Source organism: Poeciliopsis prolifica, unplaced genomic scaffold, assembly GCF_027474105.1.
Source record: "Poeciliopsis prolifica strain line A6 unplaced genomic scaffold, Auburn_PproV2 SCAFFOLD218, whole genome shotgun sequence".
Classification (NCBI taxonomy): Eukaryota; Metazoa; Chordata; class Actinopteri; order Cyprinodontiformes; family Poeciliidae; genus Poeciliopsis; species Poeciliopsis prolifica.
This window is the reverse complement of record NW_026562593.1, coordinates 118,370-140,185: the sequence shown is the minus strand read 5'-3', so window position 1 is coordinate 140,185 and position 21,816 is coordinate 118,370. Positions and strand designations below refer to the sequence as shown.

The 21,816-nt window shown below is 36.8% G+C and overlaps 2 protein-coding genes across 2 annotated transcripts; both read left to right on the top strand.

Moving 5' to 3' along the window:
• The first annotated feature begins 1,592 nt into the window (after positions 1-1,592).
• LOC129357012 (apolipoprotein C-II-like) lies at positions 1,593-3,171 on the top strand. Its single transcript, XM_055026537.1, has 4 exons — positions 1,593-1,654; positions 1,935-1,995; positions 2,671-2,827; positions 2,921-3,171. Exons 2-4 carry the CDS (start codon positions 1,947-1,949, stop codon positions 3,003-3,005), a joined length of 291 nt encoding a protein of 96 aa, XP_054882512.1. The 5' UTR covers positions 1,593-1,654; positions 1,935-1,946; the 3' UTR covers positions 3,006-3,171.
• A 3,266-nt stretch (positions 3,172-6,437) lies between these two features.
• On the top strand, positions 6,438-9,373 carry LOC129357011 (trypsinogen-like protein 3). Its single transcript, XM_055026536.1, has 5 exons — positions 6,438-6,521; positions 6,608-6,749; positions 7,020-7,273; positions 8,781-8,914; positions 9,045-9,373. Exons 1-5 carry the CDS (start codon positions 6,482-6,484, stop codon positions 9,228-9,230), a joined length of 756 nt encoding a protein of 251 aa, XP_054882511.1. The 5' UTR covers positions 6,438-6,481; the 3' UTR covers positions 9,231-9,373.
• The last annotated feature ends 12,443 nt before the right edge of the window (positions 9,374-21,816 follow it).

Genomic DNA, 21,816 nt, shown 5'->3' with positions numbered 1-21,816 from the left:
ACATCAGCATCACACTGTGTGAATAATATCGAAATAACAAAACTGCTTTTTATTTCCAAAATACAATTTTATCTGAGAAACAGGCCTCATGTGAGCAAATTCTTTCTTATTCAATATGACTGAATTTTTATGGTGATGCACCAATGACTGAAATGTTTTAATATCCAAAAATATACCTGTATTTCTCTTCTTTCAAATCCTTAAAAAAAACGGTTAAGGTCTTGTACTACATCTGTTGTCTTATCAACAAACATTGCTGGGTAGTTCGATAATATCTCTGATATTTATTTTATCAGACATGTTTGGATAGTTGTTCTGCAAATTCCATGAACTGAGATTAAAAAAAGATCATGCTAAGAGTTTAGCAATAGCTAGCATCAGTACATATTAACCAGATTCAAAATATTTACAGTCAATATATGACCACAGGTTAAAGGTCGACAGAGGAAAACACAAACAAAAGTAAACAATGGTAATGAATTTGTTCTCTGTAATAAGAAATACATGTTCTCACTGTTTATTTAAAATAAAAGGAATTTGTAAAATCTGAATAAAAATAATGAACTGGGAATGTATTTGCTTTTTTGACATTTTCATTTTTGAATCTTAAAAAGAATGACGAGATTGTTTAAGGTTCTTCAAAAGGCACTCAAATGTTCTCATACTTATATAAAAAAACAGAAAAAAAAGCCTAATTTCAACATAAACATAAGAAATGTACTATACAGAGGCTTGAATTTTTGTGTGATAAACACCAAATATTTGTTCATAGTTCATAAACGAGTAGATTTCTTTCCCCCTATTTTTTCCCTGAGACTTTTAGGAGAATATTTTCTAGGCTGTTGATACAAACTTGGAACGTTTTGAAGACAAGCATCATGTTAAGTCGGGCATTAAAACTAACAGACCCTTTTAGAAAAAACACAATATAATATCAGTCAATCGTATGGCAGCAGGGGCACAGGTTGTGCTTCAGGACATGGGTGTCTTGCTATAACTGATGGAAACTTGAATTCTCTCAAGCAGATAATCCTCAAGGATCATGTCTCTGCACTAGTTCATGCACACTTTTATCACCTGCAGGTAAAAGATCAGAAACACATTAAGGTGGTCAATGTGTGTCAAAAGTTTTTTTTCTGGTGTGAACTATGGGGACTAACAACCCGACTCAGGACTGATGACGTGTTAAACACACTGTCGACTTAGGACCAGTTTAATAGTACATAGGACTGAACACATCATTCCTGTTATGCAAGTAACAACGAACCTTCCTGTGGACGTGTGAGTGGCAGAAGCTCCTGACCTAATCAATAAGAAGGATCATTGACTGAGGCTGATTCAATTTGAGTTTACACAAACAGATGCAGAAGAATAAAACATCCTCACAGCTACGCAATACGTCCACCTGACTGCAATCGTCTGGTCAAGGCGTTTACAGTCATTTTTTAATATGCACAATCTCTTATATGAAGATGCAATGACACACTTCACCAGGACAACGCATATCAGAAAACAATTCTGGGTTATCTCCCTGGTGGAGTGCACTTTGGCTCTGAGAGCAACAAGTCAACACATTTACACTCCTATATAAACAGCTCAGGCCAGCGGTGCCTCCGACTTTGTTTTCTTTTTCTCATTTCTGCACAGGAAAACAGTGAGTACTGAACATTTTGCCACATTTCTGAAAAAAACAAAAAATGACATTACGGTAGACCAGTTAGTGTGTATTTATTTGAGTTTGGCTTGCATTTCAGAATATTCAAATAGGAACATATTCTATTTTTTAGTTACAAGATGGAAAACAATTAACATGTATTGTTACTGTATTATTGAAGCATGAGAAGCAACAGTGGGGAAATCTTAGATAATGTCTCACCCTAGTGGATAAAGAGGTGTAAGGTTTCAGTTTGTCTTTGCTGTCTCTCTGTTCACAGATCCAAAGCACCATGAATAAACTGCTGGTAGTTACTGTGCTGGTTGCACTTCTTGCTATCAGTAAGTGTATTTTTACTCGTATAAAAACACTGGCAGAAAATGATTTTAGTATACCAAAGTATATTATTCCACTGATAAAGTTAGAAAACTAAGTTGGGTTTCTGTGTTTTCGTGTTTTGCTTTGAAGTTTGTTTGTGTAAATGTAGCAAAGGACAAGTAAGCATTGATTAGAAATTACAAGATTGAATAAGTTACATTAAAATATTAAAATTTTTATTGGCATTATTGGCATTTTTATTGGCATTGTAGCTCAATTGAAAAATTGAGCTACAAATTTTAGTTTGGCAAAAAGAAAAAGAAAAATTGTGTTTATGTTGTTTTAGCATCATTTCTTGTATTATTTCCATTCTCACTGCATTTTTACAGTGTCACTCAGCTAGAATAAACCTGGTTAAAAAGCATAATGTGGCTTTGAAAATATTAGGAACTTATTCCACATTTTGTCATGCAACATTTTCCAACTTATGAAGAGGGTTGAATCCAAATGTAAATTGTCAGGCAATGTTCTAATTTGTGTTGGTCTATTCCATACAATTCTGACAAAATACACAAACGTAAGTACTTGTAATGTGACAAAATGTCCCATTACAATGTGACTAGGGCTAAGAATACTTCAGCAAGGCCAATGAAAATAGTTTCAAAAGTCAAAACCACTTCGGACCACTTCTCTTGCAGATGCCGAAAGCTTTCGTTTGAGAAGGCAAGTGGAGGAGGAGGAGGGAACGCTGAACAAGATCTCAGGCACTGTCAAGTCCTACTACAACAGCGCTGTGGACACCGTCAATGGATACGTGGACACCATCAAAGGCCTGAAACTCCAGGAGAAAGCACAGTAAGAATATGTCGGTGGCTTCATTGATAAAGCCTGAGCAGAAGTTCGGATTCAAAAACCAAATTGTTCCTTTTCCGTTTCTTTCGTCTTCAGGAATCTTTACACCGAAACCACTACAGTTGTGAGCACCTATGCCGGCATATTCCAAGACCAGCTTTACCATTTTTTTCACCAGTAGGACAAAAAAAATACAAATACATCGCACTGCTCATCCTGCACATGAAAGTGTCTACACATCATTCGACACCTTAATGTTTGGTTCTCATCACCAAATGGAGCCTCACAACTGAAATAGTTATAAAAAGCGCATTTGCTTTTTATAGTGCTTTTTAAACCACTGAACTGATGACAACACATATTGGAGACATCCTGACTTCACAACCTGCCTAGAGGAAATGGATGGCCAAATGTGGTGAGCACATGGGCACTCAATATCCTGCAGATAATCTCACGTCCACCTAGTTGTGTTGCATTCCTCTTAATTTACTTAAATCAGCCATTTCACCCCTTGATGAGTGTAATGTTTGTGTCATATCGTGAAATAAAGTATTTATACAAAAAAGGCATTTGCAATTTATTTACAGGAACAGACTGCCATGTTTTTGGACTCTACGCCTGTTTGTGTCTCCTTTAATCTCACAAAGTCCCACATTTCTGTGTTGATCAATTTTCAGTCACAAACAAGTCTTTTTTTTGTGACTGAAAATCAGAACCCATGTTTCTGCTCCAATTAATAATGAATGAAAAAATAAGTCAAATATGAATGTAGTGAAACTAACAGATGACTCAACAACAGATTATGAAGGCTGTTTCATCAGCGCAGACAACTACTGATGCAAGATGGTATTGATTTTTAATGAATGCTTCAATCTGCAAGACACAAACGCTTCTGAAGTTACACCACAACAAAAAAGCAAATGAGACAATAGAAAGTTTATTGCAATTTTAAATACCAAATAGTATTATTGATTGAGTTTTAGATGTGTATGGTGTTTTTTGTAGGCCTTCCTGTATTTTGGATACAAATCTATATTTTAATTTTCACACTTTAGTAAACACAATAGACAGGTTCAATCTAGTATGATGTCAATATTTCCATTTGTCTGAAAATTCTTTGGATTCTGTCTTTTGGGAAAGAATAGGGAATAGTACATTCTTTTACAGTTTCAGAAGTTTCAGGTTTTGCTTTTTTTAATTAGACCTTGAAAAGGCAGTTTTTTTTTTTATTTATTTATTCTGTTTTATTTTATTTGCTTGTTTTTTATTTTAATCCCAGGAGGACTTTTTATGCGCTTTATATGTTTGCATCTTTTATTTATTTTTATTCTATATTTACATTATACCTTTTTTGTTAGATGTCTTACTTTTACCAACTGTGTGAAATATCTATTTATTTATTTACTTATTTATTTAATCGTTGAGTATTTTATGCTGTGCTACAGATAATTTAATGCACAAATCCCTCCACCACATTAAGATGACTGGTTTTGCATTCAGACCCTGACCTCTTTTAGATAATTTTTTTGTCCAGTGTTACCTTTAATTGAATATATTGTATTTCATATGAACTTATCCTTCCATGCACCCTTGCTAGCAGCGAGGATGGGGAGCTTGGTTTCTCTTTTAAGTTCGACATTGGCTAAAAGAGCAGAGAACGCACAGCGCAAAACAGAATCTCCTAGAACGGACAACCTTACTTACACACATAAGCGCACTTCAAAGTGACCACTTAACCAAGCACACTTGTTTTTGGGAGGAAGACAAAGCACCGAGTGAGGACCCACTCTTGCACCGGAAATGTACAAAGTCTTGCAGAAAGATGTTGGAAAGTATTTAAACTCAGGGCCATCTTTCTGCAAGGCAACAATGCTAAAATCTCCATTTATTCAAAGGGGTTAAAGCAAAAGCAGGTAGTTATTCCTGTCCTTCTGTGGTTGTAGTGTGCCCCATTGTGGTACAGAAGAATATAAAACTTTATCATTATTGTTATTATTTAAATTATGGGCTTTATTTGAGCTCCAATAAAATGGAACACATAAATCTGAAAGGCATATGAAACACATATTTAACAGTTCATTAAAAATGTTTGTCTTTTTAACTCTTTTTGTTTCACAACTGCCAAATAAAATATTTTAAAAAATCTTTTTTTAAATTTAAAAATCATACATTTATTCTTGCAAAATCAGAAGTTTGTCAAGAAAGTTTACATAAACTTTGAGTCTCTAACTTTTTGCATTATTTGAAAATACAACCGTGGCCCAGGGCTATTGAGGTAATAAACACCGACCCGACTTTTACAGAAGGCACACACACAGATAACCTCCTGCACAGTGATGCTTCCCGACATTGACTGGTTTAATTGCTTTAAGGAAGAGAGAGTAGGAACGATAAGTTGACTTCTGGAAACAGGGTTTTGTAATTTACTGTGACTTGTTTTAGCCTTTGGATTAGCAGCCACCAACCTTTAGAACAGTCGGTCTCTCTTTACTCAAGCATATCACACTCTTAATCGCTTTAAGTCATTCATAAATGTTATTTTTGCATCTCAGAATATCATACAACGTATTATGACTATTAATATGGTGAAATATTAACTTTAGAAAAGAGACATATCAATCTTGACACAGCTCTTATCTTCTTTCTTATTACTTGATGGAGTTGCACAAAACCTTTGCTCATTTATCTAGGACACTAACATTGGGACAAAGGAACCATAAAGAAGGTGAAAATAGTCTGTACTCATCTTTATGCAATTCAAAAAGACATTTACTCACAAACTGATCAGATACAGCATTGGTGACTGGCTAAATGATCTGATTTATCTCCTGCACAACATCCTTCACGTTGGTTTGCACAATAGATGTATCTTCCCATGTAAATTATGTCACAATAAAATGTGTTACTCTCAAAGTTATATTGAAGTAATTTTACAAACTGATGGGAACCAGATCATTTCTAAGTCAAAACTAAGAAATTTCAAAGACAAACACAGGATTTATCCCATATACACATACTATTTATTACAAGTGTACCAAAAAAAAACAAGCTTGTCTTTGACTTTGTTCAAAAAGAAATAATATTTAAAAATATAGAAAACAAAATTTGATACATTGTGCCAGATTACAAAGCTTTCAGCAATTCACATTTACAGTCTTTGCTCCTGTCTCCTTGAGTTCTAGCATAACCTTTGTATGTCTGCAGTGGTTTGTTTAACACTGAATGGTGAACCAGCTTGTTTTTTGTATTTTTTTGCATTGTGTTATCATCGTCTCACCAATCCTCTCACAAGATACGCCATATCTTTTTGCTAACACATGGATTTTAAACAGACACCTGCAAAATCACACCTGCGCTAATATCTGTCCATGAACAGTTTCCGTCAAATCAGAGGTGGCCTGGGTCACTTGTTATCTGGGAAGAACAAATTATTCCCTTTAGATAAAGGGGACTGTCAAATCTCTTTACAGGAAATGATGCGTCGTTTAATATGTTGCCTAATAAAGGTGTTGTATATTACTCTGATAAGACACAAGGGTTCCAAGACTGACGGGGAAGTGACGTTGAATTTTAATAAGTATCCAGCTCCTCCCTAAAATAAATTACAGTTGTATTGTAGGCTTTGTCTCTCCATTGGAAGAAACTCAGAGAAACACAATGCATCTTCTCCTCCTGGCAGCTACCTTTGTGCTTGCAGGTAAACCTTTACAGGATGCTATAGAAAAATGCTAAGGCTTTACCCAATATTTATAGCTTCCTCTTGTTGTCATCGGTGCTTTGTAGGAGCCTACCCACTGGAAGACGTGAGAGAGTGCCAGCCTCACTCAAGGCCCTGGCATGTGAGCCTGCATGGTGGAGGAGTGTCATGCAGCGGAGCGCTCATTGACCCGTGGTGGATAGTGACTTCATTTGAGTGTGCACCTATGTAAGTGATGGCAACAAAACAAAAAGCTGTTTAGAAATAAATATTACATGGCTTTTGTTGTGAATAATGTTTAGTTTTTCAGTCATGTGCGTTGTTAGACCCGGAAAAGCTCAAACTGACTGTTTGGAAATCTCAGTTGGGTTCCAGCTTAATTGTAGACCATTATTCAACCTGTTGTTCATGTCTGTGTAAGACATTCTGTTTCTCTCTTATTGTCCTTTTTTCTGTCTGAGTTTGATCAATTATACGCCTCTCCTTGTTTCTTTGCAGAGCCTATCAGACCGTTGCGTCTCTTGGAGAACATGACTCAAGTGTGGAAGAAGGCACAGAGCAGCACATCTTAGTTTCTGATGCGATCCAACACAGCCCCTACCGCTCGCCTCTCCACAGCCTCACCATGGTGCGTCTGTCTGAACCTGCCAGTTTTAACCAGTATGTCAAACCAATCCCACTACCAACCCGCTGTCCAAAGCCCGGAGAAGTCTGCTCCATCAGCGGCTGGGGCTCCACAGAACCAGACCAGTGTAAGTGGATTTAAAGGCGGTAATGCTGATTTTGATCTTATTTTCTTAGCATTTAGGCAAGGATACAGCATCAAATGTAGGTTTGAGAAACTGACTGTATTAGCAGACCAAAGCTCTTTCAGCTCAAACCTGAATCGGGGTTACTCCTGAAGACCATCAAATAAAATGCATAAAACGTGAAGTTTATACATTTTAAAAACGTACAACAATATTGTATATTGTTCTATACAATATGTGTGTATAGAGCATATTGAAAAAGAAAAGTTGTTACAAAGTTTTGTTACAAAATCCTCAAACAAAAAAAGGTTGGAAATTACTAGTAAATTTCCAAATTGTGAATAAAAACCAATTCATTATAGTTTAACATTTTAAGATATCTTTAACATAAGGTATGTTAAACTATAATGACATAAAAACTTCAGTATTGCTTTTTATTTGATTTGTCTGAACAGAAAAAATGTTTTGTATATTTCTCAAAGTGTAATTTATTTCTTATCAAATTACTCAAAAATAATGAAACTGCCATTATATGTTATAAGAAAAACACACCGGAAAACTAATAATTAATGTAATACAGAATCAATTTTATAACTCATTACACATGTTTGTTTCCTAATGATCCAATGAGATAAAAAGGTAAGCAATGGTAGATGATTGGACAACAAAAAGTGTTGCTAATTTTACTGTGTTGATACAAGGAAAAAATTGTTTTCTGAAAAAAAAAGTTAAAATGTGTGTTTGATGATTAAAGACCTAAATTTTTAATAAAGTTTATATGTTTTCTGGGATGTAAAGGAATGGATTTCACAGCTTGATAAGAGTATTTTAAGGGGAAGAGTTATGTAGAAGAGAAGAAAGGAAAGATGGAATCAAAGTTTCAGAAACACCATAAATCTGGTGTTTAATTTCTTACACCAGACCTACAATGACAAAACAGAAATACAGAGTACCTACTTTGTTGCCCAACAATAAGTTGATATTTTCAGAACCTGCTTCAGTTTCTGCTCAGGGATTATCATCTCTGTTCTTCTCTCATTTATGGGGAAAGGTCGTGGACTTTGGTTCAATTTGTTGGCGTCTAATTTTGAATGGGTAGAGCTTGACTACCAATTCAAACTCAGGATACACATGGGTTTTTAATCTGGAGCTCATTTTTATTCTAGTCACTTGAGTCTCCAAAGAGGAAAGAATGTTTTTTTTAATCATTTCCATTTAAAATCAGTTTCTAATTACCTGCCAGAGCACCCAGCCAGTGATCAGAACTAATTAAAACAGGTAGACTCTGAAAACAGGATTTGCTGAAGGATTAGATCTTCATGCTCCATATAATCTGTTAAATCCAGTGTAGAATGAAAGATTGTTTTGTTAAATACCTGCATTGGGTAGCAATTTGACAAGCAATGGAACACAGATTGTAAACTATTTAAAGCAAAGATAAGATACCTGTGTGAAATGAAGTAAACAGTTTAAAATAAGTAACAACTTTCCTTCCCTCTCCTTAAATCAGATGACCCTTCCCAGCACCTGAAGTGTCTTACTGTGCCGGTGGTGAACGATATGATTTGTTTCAATACCTTCCCTTCATATCTGTTCTGGGGTGTCATGGTCTGCGCCGGTCAAGCAAACACAGATAACTGCCTGGTGAGCATCGACACGCAGCAGAGATACTGATGCTGACTGTTTTTGATCCCGTCCACCCTGCGCCCTCCAGAGCTGTCTTCCATCACATAACCTTCAGTTTTCTCAAAGTGTTATGCTGTGTCTTTTTCAGACCGGTAGGAGCAACGTGATGGTGTGTGCCGGTGAACTGCAGGGTTTGACGTGGTTCAATCATGGCTGTGAGGATCCAGCTCACCCCACAGTTTACACCAAGATGTGTGAATACACCCACTGGATTAAAGAAATGATGGCCATGTATTCTCCCGAGACTACAACTCCTTTCCCCTGGATACCATAAGGCAGCTTTGGCACGCACATCTGCATTTTATATGGGAGACTGTTTTTTTTACAGATCGCTCCTCACAACTGGAAATGTTTCCTTGCTATGTGTTTTGTTAAGGTTTAATGAGATTTTCTGTAAATAAAAGACACATAAATGTTTCCTGTAGTTTTGATTTTATCCATTTTGTTTTACCACTTTTGGTTGCTTTCTGTAAAGGTTTCAAATACTCTTGTTTTGCCTCACAAACTGAAAACCAACAAGTTAGGTGACTTGACATTAATATGACAAATGACAACCAAATTGACAACAATGCCCAAAGAATGATGCTGCCTCTGCCTTGTTTTCTTTGCATAGTGTATTCCAGTATTACATGTTTTCCAGGTAAGAAATGTTCAGTCAAATCTGCTTGTTTAAGTGTTGGAAAACAAGATTCATCTGACCAGGCTACCTTCTTTCAATTCACTGTGGTCTAGTTCTGAGACTTAAGCTTTAATTGGTAGTGTTTCTAGAACTGGACAAGGTCAGCATGGAAAACCTGGCTGCTCTTTGGCTATATCCAGCCAAAGAGCATCATTTTGGCACTTTTCAAACTAACTTTCTCTGTAGTTTGAGTAATAGTGGCAGATCTATTAAATTTCACTCCCAACATTTCTAGATGAACCTTGGCCATCTAAAATCTCACCTTTAGTTCCCCACTGCTTCTTCATTGGACCACTTTTAATAACGCTACAGCTGCTTTGACCCAGTGGTCTAGTTATCACACTCTGCCCTTGTAAAGCTCTCTTATTTTGGACTATTCCACTGGGAAAACTTGAGTAATGTTATCCAGGTGTGTGTTATTGTGAACTATAACACCTAAAAAGAAGTATGGTTAATGATCGTCTACAACCTTTTCTAGATGGTTTTGGCCTCTTTCAGAAGAATAATGATCCCTGCCAAAAAGAAAAGAATGTTTTGGGAATTGTTTGAAGAGCACCACCATGAGCTTAATGTGTTGGTTTGGCCTCCAAATTCCCGAGGTTTCAGTTTAAATGTGCATCTTTGGAATGTGCAAGACAGACACCTGATCCACAAAGGGTGCATATTGCAAATTATCGAAAGATATGCTGATAATATCTTACTGCCAGATACCAAAAACCCTTTTACTTCCACTATTAGGTTTTCAAAATACAGAAAATAATATAACTTTAAAGAAAAATTATGGATACATTTTATTCTATGGTATGTTGATAATAGTGGAAATCATGCAGAAAAATAAGCACAGTCTTCAATGTAATGGCAAGAAAAAAGTTTTAACTGCACATTCAATATTATTCTACTGTGGAAATTTAATTATTCCCTAAAAAGATCTCTGGCATTGTGGAATCAATACCTCAAAGGATCTGGACTGTTTAGGCAGCAAAGGCAGGGAGATTATAGTAATAGGTAGGTGATGATGTTGTTATTTTTATCAAAAGAGGCCAAAAAAATTATTGAGAAAGCAGCACAACAAGAAATTAACTGGACTGATTTAACTCTTGCCAAATCATACTGACCATTCAAAGTATTTCACACTAGAACCATATTCATCCATTTGCACTCACAAACAAGCATGCATTGTTTGAAAAAACAACTTTGAGTGAGATGCCTTGCCCATGGGCAAGGCATGATAAGGAGAAGATGAAATAAAACCTGCAACCTTCCAATTGCAAGAAAATCCCTCTGCACATTGAGCCACAGTCGCTCTAATTCTTTAAAATCTATCCTTCTAGTGACTGAAAGGGATAAAATAAAAGATTACTATGCAGGAGATATTACAGGGCTTTCTAATAGATTACTGCATGTTATTGCATCTGATAAGGTGCCTCAAATGTCATTTATATCTTTCACAATGAATTGCGTCTGGAAATTTTCTGCCAAGGCTTAAAAATGCTGCAATAATACAAGGTACAACTAGAGGGCGGTAACACCTAATGATTCAGGCACAGCGAGCCGAGAGAAAGAGTAAACAGGTGATGGAAATCCTACATTTTTAAGGTTTTTCTGTGAAGTCTACAAACACGCCCAGCCTTTTGCGAAAGAATGTTACAGCCATAAACACATGGATGTGATCTAATGTTACCGAGAAACAAAGAAACCGGGGGAACACATGGGGTAAGTCAGTTTCACATGCAAACACACCAATAGACACAAACATGCAAAGTGAATGACAGCTGTGTCCATAAGCACCCAAAACACAGGGTCAACTCTGCCATCTGCTTCCAGCATTTCTCTCCTGATCCACACCCCCACTTTTCCTGTTTTTGCACCTCAGTGGGAGAAAGAAAGCAAACTGAGGGGTAAGTAGTAGTCACTTCAGAAATCATTGTATTAATTGGTGTGATAGTTTAAAGCACTTTTGTGTTTCTTTTTTTTCTATCAACTTGAAATATCACATTTCATAATTAAAATATACAACTGAGTGATATTGCTGATATATTAGTAATTGATAGCTTTTATCAGCATCATAAGATAATTATTCCCTTAAACAATAAACCAAAAAGAACTGGTTGGAAATATGAAAGGACTGTAAAAATCCTTGATGAACTTTATCTCTGGCCTTTCAGTTGTGTTTCCCAAACGGGTTGTGACTTGTAAGATGGCTCAGGCTAGTGAGGGTTGCAGTGCATGAGAGGTTGTTCTGGCTTCTTTTCTGACCTCCTGGAAAAGTTTTGTACTTATTATTATATAATAAGTGAACAAAACTGTTCCACATTTTCACCATTTGTTAACTGCATTCAGAGGCCCAACAGTCCGGTGAGGTTTTGTATTCACTTACATTGATCTTGTCATTAAAATGTGTTTGAGCTTGAACATTAAAGTGTGACAAAAGCCAAATTAGAAAATCTGCATTCTTTCCCACAGAACACTATGTCAACAAACAACTTAAAAACATTATCCACAAAAAAACATTAGTCAGAAAGTAATGAGTCCCTGTCGCTAAAACCACTAATTCTTTATAGAAGCCTTTATCACAACTTTTTAGATGTTTTAACATTCTTCTCAACTAAAAATTAACTCATGGAGATCATAGATAAAAAGTCACTAGAAGTTAAACATTGAAATGGAGCCTGTAGAATCATGAAAGTCCCATTCATCCATTCAGTTAATCCATTCAGGAGTCGACATTGACCTCTAGCAAATCTAAATGTGGGCCAACAGTTATCATCTTCATGAACCTTGCTCAGTGTGTCTCAAATGCCTTACTGGTGTCCAAATGTCAGTGACTTCCAAAATGAGATTCCTATTTTCATTTGATGGCCACTAACCATAAGTATCAATACTGATGTCATTCAAAACAACACATGGATGTTTCTTTTGCATTGTGGAACTGGAATTTAAAATTTATTTCAATACAATCAGGGTCTGGATACATAATTATGTTCCTGGGTGACAAATCTTCCACTAATATCTCTCAGTCTTGTTGGACTTAACAAGTTGACCTCTACTAATGGTTAACTTTTGCTCTTTTCATTCCCTTTACACTCCCTTTAAAGAAACAAATTATAAATTGTAGCTAAGTTTCTAAAGGTCCTCCCAACCTCCTCCTCTGTCTTTTGGCAGCCATAACTCAGGCGTAAAAGCCTGGCTTACAGCGAAAACAAATATCACCCTCATTTGTCCAAACCTCCTTGGTAGAAAAAGAAAAACTGATGAATGAGGGAATTAAAGTGAATGATGACCCAAAGGAGGAAATATTTTTCTTAGGTTGTGACAGAGCTTATCAGTGTTGCATGGGTACAATTTCTGCAAACCAAACCCAGGGCGTCTTCCTCCATTCTTCCATCTCCCTTCATCGCGCCATTTCTTTGGCAAACTGTCACCATCACTCACTGACGGCTTACATTCCCAGCATTCCCATGGCACCTGGCTCACAAGTGGCAAACGCGTGCACAAACCAGGCAAAAGTGCACAAAGCAGCTCGACTTTTTCACCAACATGCCTCCATCAAATGTTTTAACTTCCCCAAAAACTGACAGGTCTTTCTCACACAGATGAAAATTAATAGGGTGAGCTGGCTTGCAGTGCATTAGCTCAAGCTGATGCATGTGTGTAAGTGCGTGTTTCACTGCATTAGGCTCACTGAGGATAGCACAGGCCAAGTCAATCATGCTGGATCTCTCCCTGTTGTCCCATTGAGACCTGCGGCTCATCAGGGGAGATAATTAGTCTGAAGAGCTTTAATGATACTTGCCTAATAGCTACGAGAGCACACAGAGAGGCAGCAGTGTGTATGTGCGCACCGCCATGTGAGATGCAGAGAGAGCGCAGATGTGGGATGCATCTCTGAAAGGTGGTGAGTAAGCGAATAAGTGATTAAAATCCCGGCTTGTATGCGTTTATGTGTGTTTGTGTGCATGCATTCAGAGGGTGATAATATTCAAACTGATGAGATAATGAACGCTGGGGCTATCAAGCTCCAACCCACACATTTGCAGAAAAACGCAGAAGAGTCTTGCTACTCCCTGGCTCCTTGTTAGCGGGGAGCTCTTCGTTTGTTGATGCCTCCTGCACAGAGCAACCTTGACACAAACCGAAGAAACATAGCAAGCGGGAGAGACAGAAAAATATCGAGGTTCAGGGGATTGGATTATATTTGCATATTGAAAATTGTTGCGAATATAAATAAGCATGTGCACTTTGCTAGAGACACGCAGTTTAGTAAATACAGTTACAAAGCACACTGCAGTTTCTTGGCTCATATTTTAGTTTCTGAGCCTGGAAACAAAAACAGTGGCATTTATGTATCCTCATAATTTTTAAGATGTTTTCCCAAAATTCAAATTTAACAAAGCGGAATCCAATAAACAATTTTTTTTTTCCATTTGGTACTATAATTTATTCAACAAAATGAACGAAGAAAGAAAAACAAATAAAATCATTCAGTCTGTAAATTTATAATTATCTCATATTCTCATGAAAATGAAATAAAACTGAATCTTCTAAATTAAAAATGTTGTTTATAAATAAATAAGCAAAGAGATTTTGGAGATGTTTCTAACAAGTTTTATATCAGTGTAGAAGAAAGTCACTAAATATCTCCTTAAATGTATCATGTTAAGTAGGGATTCAGGCTGGATTTACAATAAACCTTCATCTCTCGTCAAGACTGTGGCTTGAAGAAACAGATAACTCCATAACCTTCATTCTGAACAAAAATAATCCCCTCAAAGTCTGCTAGACAGACCTTCCTACTAAAAATTAAGTCAAATTCATGTTTTTATGAAAGCATACTTTGCAGTGACTCATTAGAGGCTGCAAAAAGCAACTAATTTTATGTCATTAGTGTATAGGTTCGAATGTGTACAAGAATCTTTATATACATATTTGAAGTGTCCTGTAAAATCAAATCATACCAATAAAATAGAGTTGCAACCCATCGTCAACCGTGTTGGTTGCACTTTTATGCGCTTCCATAAAAATCAGTCAATATCCTTTTGACTGATTTTGCTTTGTCACAAGAGAGGCTTGACTGAGACCCAGCAGGTCATATCTTCATGTTTTCAGCTTAAGAAAATGTGAAGGTGCCAACTCACCAACTTTCTTACTATATTTAGCAACAATTCAGACAAAAAAATCAGAATCAGCAGATCAGACTTTATGAAGATTGATGATCAATAAGAAATTGGCAATCTGTTCACATCAATTAAACGTTTCCATATTTTGTCGGGTTACAACCACAATATTACAGTGGAGGTGAAAATGTTTAATTTTAGTTTTCTCTAATCAGAGCACCTTCTTTAAAAAGCTTGAGGCAATGTTATAGAATAACACAGATTAACTTGAGTAAGTTGCACAGTCAACAAATTCAACAAAGAATAATAAAATGGTTACAAAACCAACCTGTAATTCGAAGTCAAAATCACAAACTGATTACAAATTACAAAGGTGCATAATTGGTGGTGTTTTGTTTCCATTGAGAATCACTGATAAGACAATCTGTGGATCTCTTTTCCAAGGATGTTTCATAACCTGTTACTTATCTTTTCAATCAAGAAGAAACGGTTTCTAAACAGAATGTTTTCCAATAAATCCCAAAGGAGGCAGTTTGAAACTTGCAAGGTAAAACTTGCGGGCAATAATTGGAATACATCTATCTGACTATTTGAGGTGAATGGAGTGAAATGACAATGTACCCTGAAAAGTACTATTCATAGTAATGCTCGCTTTAGCTACAGGTTCAAACTTGTGACCCCAGCAGGATTCAATTTAGTTTTCTTTACAATCTGCACCACAATTTTTAATGACAGATGCCACTGTATACTTGAGAATTAACTCACCAGTTTCATGCTTAAATTCTTTCCGTTAAGATTTGTTGCTCTGGAAAGCTTGATACCAAACATTCTGCAAGCTACAACAGGTTGCTTCTTGTACGAAAGAATGTGTTGTGCATCTTTGAAATGTATGAGTTTGAGCAAAAAGAATGCAATGTAAAAACAATACCTTCAGGGGATTCTTTATACGTCAGAGACAGAACAGACAACAGACAATGAAGCTATCCAAACACACTGGAACACTGTTGCTAACCGCAGTGATCACACGGAGTCGGATGCACGTCTTTCATGCGCAGACACAAAATACGTCACCGGCTCGTTTCAGAGTGAGATGTCCCACAGCTAACACCAGGCGAGTCTGACAAACTCCCCCCCAAGCTAAGCTGCAACTCACTGATAGGTCTGTCACACAGCAGTCGACTCATATATCACAGCAAACCTGAAAAGTCCCCACCTGCAGGGAAAAATCGTCCACAAAAGATTGAAAATGACACCACAAACAGTTCTACTTATCTGAGAGCTAACCAAAGCAACTCTGGTTGAATGTTTAGTCAGTAAATACTTATTTAATCCTAGCGGTTCTGCTGTAAAAAAAAAAAAAAGATTTGACATGGATACATAAATATTGAATTACTTTGCATTGTCTTGTTCAGAAAATAAGAAAAACAGCACTTAAAAATGATTGATCAAGTTGGTGCAGGGATCAGCTGATTTCCTGAGAAAGCCTCCAAAATTATGTCCACCTTCATGGACATGCTGCCTCCTTCATTTTATAGCATTTTTAGCTTAATCCTAAAAAATTTGGATGGGAAAGCAGGGAGGATAAATGAAAACCTGTGAGATATGTCTATAATCTGACAGTTAGGAGGCAAATGAATTACAACCACGATAACAAAGTGAGCAGCTATGAAACATCTAAGAATGTTGAACAGCTGGCGCCACCATTTCAACTGTGACGTCAAAAAAACATCCAGTTTGAATGGGAGAAGAACAAATCCTGTCAAAAAAGTAACTTCAATGTTTTTTCTATAAATTATTGTTATCCTTCTATCCCACACATTCTGAAAGATCGCAAGGAGTTTCCTGGGACACAAATTGAGAGGTTTCCCTCAAACTGGTTCCAGTATTAAACTGGTGCAAGTGCTTAATTAGAACTAGTTCATTCTAGTTCTTTTTCTCCAATCTCAGGCTATTCCTCAGAAGAACTGGTGCTACCCTGCTCCAACTGGAAATGGGCCAGAGGAAAGAGCTGCAAAAAGTTCCTGATGAAAGGAGGCCATCAACCCGTCAAAATGTTTTGACGATCATGTTCAAAGTTGAGTTATTTTAGTCTTTCATCTTTCAAATTTAAGGTGAGAATAACATCTAAAACCATCACATCTCAGCAGCACTAAAAAAAAAGAAAATCAATAAGCAGTGGAATAATATAGGCTCTCTGCTTCTCCTCACTGTTTATTTCAATATCCCCCATCAAAGAGTTTGATTTGTTCTATGGGCTGCATAAACTGCTCTTACAGATTATATTTTAAACTGAATCCATAAAAAAATTCCACCTCAGTTTGGAAAGACTGTTGGCCTTTTAAATGTTTCCAGGTTGTATTAAATCCTGCTGTAGCTGTTGTAGGTCTGCTGATCATGCCAGGGTTGTGAGGCATCCGCAAACACTTGTTTGAAACACACTTAATAAATAAACCTTTATCTAGACATAGTAGGTCATTTTATTGTAGGGAACGTGAGATAAATACTCCGATTTCAGTGCAACTCTCCTCACAAACTCAGAAGACAGAAGTGGAGAACTGAAAACTAGTTTCTGAAATCGGGTGGAAAAACTGTAAAAGTTTCTTATGTAGCTCCTCATTCTACACTCTCTTCAGCACTAAGACTTATAGTAGCACCGCCATTACTGCAGATGAGACCCAATTGGTCTGATTCTCCATTAAGCCATCTCTTCTGCACAAGAAACTTAGATACTTGAACTCCTTCGCTTGAAGCAAAGACATACCTCTGACCTGGAGGGAGAAAAATACCTTTTAGAAGTCGAGAGCTATGGTTTTAGACTGAGAGGAACTTAATCTTGCCTTGGCTATCTCACATTTAGCTGTAAACTATCTGATGTTTGTTATTATATTATTTGCACAAAGCATATGTATCATATTTGCATTCATGGATTACTTTTCTCTGACATTTCTTGTTTTTTCTGAACTAAAAATATCAGTTTAGCATCTGGTACTGTTGCTACAATCATTTTCTGTGCAAGATGTTTTCTCTCTAAGGCTTAATTTCCTGCAGGCTTGGAAGCAAAAGTAAAATGCGTCATACTGTGAAAATTGATTAAATCAGTATTGAGCTTTGTTATTTTCAGTATTGGCTGTAAATAAATGCAGAGAGACTGTAGATGCAGCTTAACTGCTAAACTTTGTAGCATAATACATGACCCCAGCTTTGACCTCTACATGTCAAAGGTCAGCTTCCCATAGGCATGTCTTGGTGGCAGTTTTCCAAACTATTCAACACAATGATGCATACATACAAGCACACACTGGAGAGAAGAGTGGGATGTAGAGCACATACAATTAGTCAGGAATGCCAGCTCCCCTGTCAGACTTCTCAATCCTCTCAGTTTTAAAAATGACATTTATTTTATAGCTGAATATTCAAACAGAAACTTTAATATATTTAGTGGAGCTTCTGTCTGAAGTCACAAAGCATCTCAGAGCAAAGGTGGACGAAAAAAAAACACAATTTATCAAATTATGTACAAATTAAAATAGGAATAAACACTGAAGTGCAGTGTTGCTTAAATTACACTACTATATAATTAAATTGCTAAATCAATTTTGTGTGTTTCCCTATTAATTATTCAATATGATTACTTGAATTGTTGATTCATTGTAATGACCTTACTTTTTTTCCGTTCTCATTAAATGATCAATTATTATGCACTTAATCTCTTTCTTTCCGATAACTTGTTTTGATCAGAGATAAAGCCGTGTCACCTGAAGGACGGGAATAAAATCCTTAGGAGTTATGGCTTGAATCAAAATGTAACTTTATGTATTAATATAGAGATATTTTCTAACAATAAACTTAATCAACAAACAGAAATAACAAAAACAAAGACAAACAATGAAAAACGAAAAGCACAATCGAATTAAGCTGACCAGAATTTGAAGGGCTTTGACTAAAACAATGGGAAGACCTTTGATAACTTATCAGTTAGCCAATTAAAACCCTTAGACCTTTTAGACTTTTCTTCAACCTTGTGTGAAAGATATTCTTGCCTATTTTCATTTTGAAAGCAAAAAGAGAACTATGGTCCATCACAGTAGTTTCTGGGTCTTCGAATCATACTGTGGTCTGGAATATGAACAATCCCAGCTGTGTGGCAGGAGGCTCGGTTTCTCTTGTTCCTAACCTCTAGAGTCTGGTTAATAATGCTCTCTCAGCACAGGTGTTTTTAGCTGGAGGTCACACTTAGTGAGTTGTGGCTATCAACTAAAGGAGACAATCTTTTGGCAAAAACAAAAAGGCTCTTTCCTTAGGAGGGTAGGGAATGAAGAGCAGATAGACCTAATTAGTCCATATAGTGTTTCCCCAAACCATCAGGTGAGAGTCACTGGTCAGAAAATACCAACACCTTCTTGTTGAAGTGAAGAGCTCTGATGACACACAGATGTGAAAAAGTCTCTTTCTCCTGAAATCCAAGTCACATTTGGAATAGCACCACATGCATTCTAATTCATACATTAGATATGCATGAGTTCTAAATCGACTTCATCTGTCCTAATTAAATGGGAGACATTTTTGCCCACATTCTGTGAATATATCCGTTAAAGTTTTTGACCAACAAAAACAGCATTATGAAGACAAAAAATACACCAGACAAGCCGTGACAAATTAATAACAGAGTTAGGCTACAAAGCAAAATCCCAAACACTGTTCAATCCACCATCTAAAAGAGGAAAGAGTATGAAAAAAACTACAAATACTTTATGGTTCTCTAATCTGATGACAGTCTGGGCAAGAGTTTTAAATGAGACACAGCTGAGAGACCAATTGTAGCTGCAGAGATCCACATGTCAGGACAGAGAATCAGTCGACCTGAAAGCTGTTAGTTATGCACTTTACGAATCTGGTCTAAATAGTGTTAAAGGGGTACTATTGTGTTTTTCCAGGCACATTGCATCATTTTATAGCACAATCGAGTAGCTATGTTGTTATTAAAATGCTGTATATATCAAAGCTGACTTCATATTGCTCCTTCATTAACCCTTTAGCAACATTTTTCACTGAAAAGTAGCTAATATAATGAGCTCAGCAGATGCTGAAGTGCCTGAATACATCAAACTATTTCTATTTTCGTTTGTAATAAATATCAAAAAACCATGACTCTTTTGTACTGTCAACAGTAAAATATACTGAATTGACTTATTTTTGCAAGTCATTCTACTGTTCTGCAGTGTTAGACAAATGCAGTCAGGCAGCACTGAGAGGCAAAAGGAGAGTTATAGAGGTAAATAATTTAAGTAACTGAGAATATGGAAAGATACACTTGCTCTTTTTCATGCATGAATGCTCTTACATTTTTCATCCTATATGTGTAACAGAGATATTTTACAGAGCTATGCTCTCAGATCTTGGATCAAATAAAGTGGACACGCCTGATAAGCCGATAAGAATCCGTCTGAGAGAAGTACCAGAGCTCCTTACTCACACATAAATAGTCAGAGGGGTGATATGCGAGGAAGCTGCAATTGCTCTTTTTTCCATTACAGCATATGAAGACCCTTCTGGTCTCATAATAATCATCACAAGAGGGATTTTTTTTTTTGTTGTTAAAGAAGTTCAGAAGAAACATAAAATAAAAGCAAAAGTAAAAAAAAAAAAAAAAAAAAAAAAAAAAAAAAACATCTCTCCATGTGTGCTCATCCTTGTTGAACAAAACAAAGAAAATGCACCTCAAACTCTGTTTACTCCACCAGCTGGAGAGAAGGGAGAGAATACCTGAGTGCGAGGAAGGAAAAAAAGGAGGACAATCTCGGCTACAATGGAAAACCTCCATTAGTAAATCAGTGGAGCATAAGATAGTAATTATCAGGTGCACACCTGGGACATCTCTAAGTTGCTCTAACTGTCACTGCTATTACTATTACAACACACAAGGGAGCGCACAGGGAAAGACGGGACATAGAGAGGCGTAGGAGGGTTACGGGCAGGCATCACCGGCTGATGTAAACATGTTTTTTCTGGCACCTGTGTGTGTCTAACCTCAGGCAGTTGGGCATGTTTTAAAATGCATTTTTTTTTGTGGTGTGAGAGCTGGGAAATAAAGGTCAACTGCAAAGAATGTGCTATACTCTTTCATTATGCTGCAGAGCTCAACACGCTCCCAGCTATGTGCGCCATTTCTGTTCGTTTATCATATATGTTAAAGACAGGAGCGGCATTGTTTTTTTTTTTTTTTTTAATGTGTGGATAATGTGTTTTAATGTGTAGACAATCAAGAAAGACACTACAGTGTGTTTTTTTTTGTTCAGACAGCTGCTGTAATGTGACGTTAGCTAGTTGCAGGAGCCTGTAGCATGTAAAGAAGTTCTCAGAGGAGGGAGCAACGCTCAACAGCTGCTCTTCATTCCTGCAGGCTTTTTTTTCTCCTGCTCATTCCTCCTCTTTAAACTCCAACTTTCTTCTCTGATCTTTTTTTTTTTTGTTTTCTCTCCTTCAGACTCGAGGGAACTTTTTTGAGCTTTTGGCGATGCTTTAAAATCCAGCTCAGAATGTCTGCGAATATGAGAGGAATCTGAGTATTATACCATACTGGTGTTCAGATAAGTATTGCAGTTTATCAAGAGAATGTCTCTGGAGTTTAATTGCATGGTTGTGCTGTGAGGGGACAGGCAACGAAAATAAGTTCCTTAAAATGATGACAAGATCAAAGTAATGTAACAAATAAAACATCACTTCAATTGCAAAAGTCGCTAGGTTTAAACTGTCACATTTCAGCCCAGATAGCATCCATCCATTTTCTAACACCCTTGTCGATCGTAGGGTTTGGAGGGGTGCTGGCAGGACAAACAACCATGTACACACACTCACACCTAGGGAGAATTTAGAGAGACCAATTAACCTGACAGTCATGTTTTTGGACTGTGGGAGGAAGCCGGAGTATGCAGAGAAGACCCCAAGCCGGGAATCGAACCTAGGACCTTCTTGCTGCAAGGCAGCAGTGCTCAGATAGCAGTTTCTATCAAAGTAAAAATTTCAGGGAACTTAAAAATATCCTCAATAAACTTGCAAAGATTTTCAGA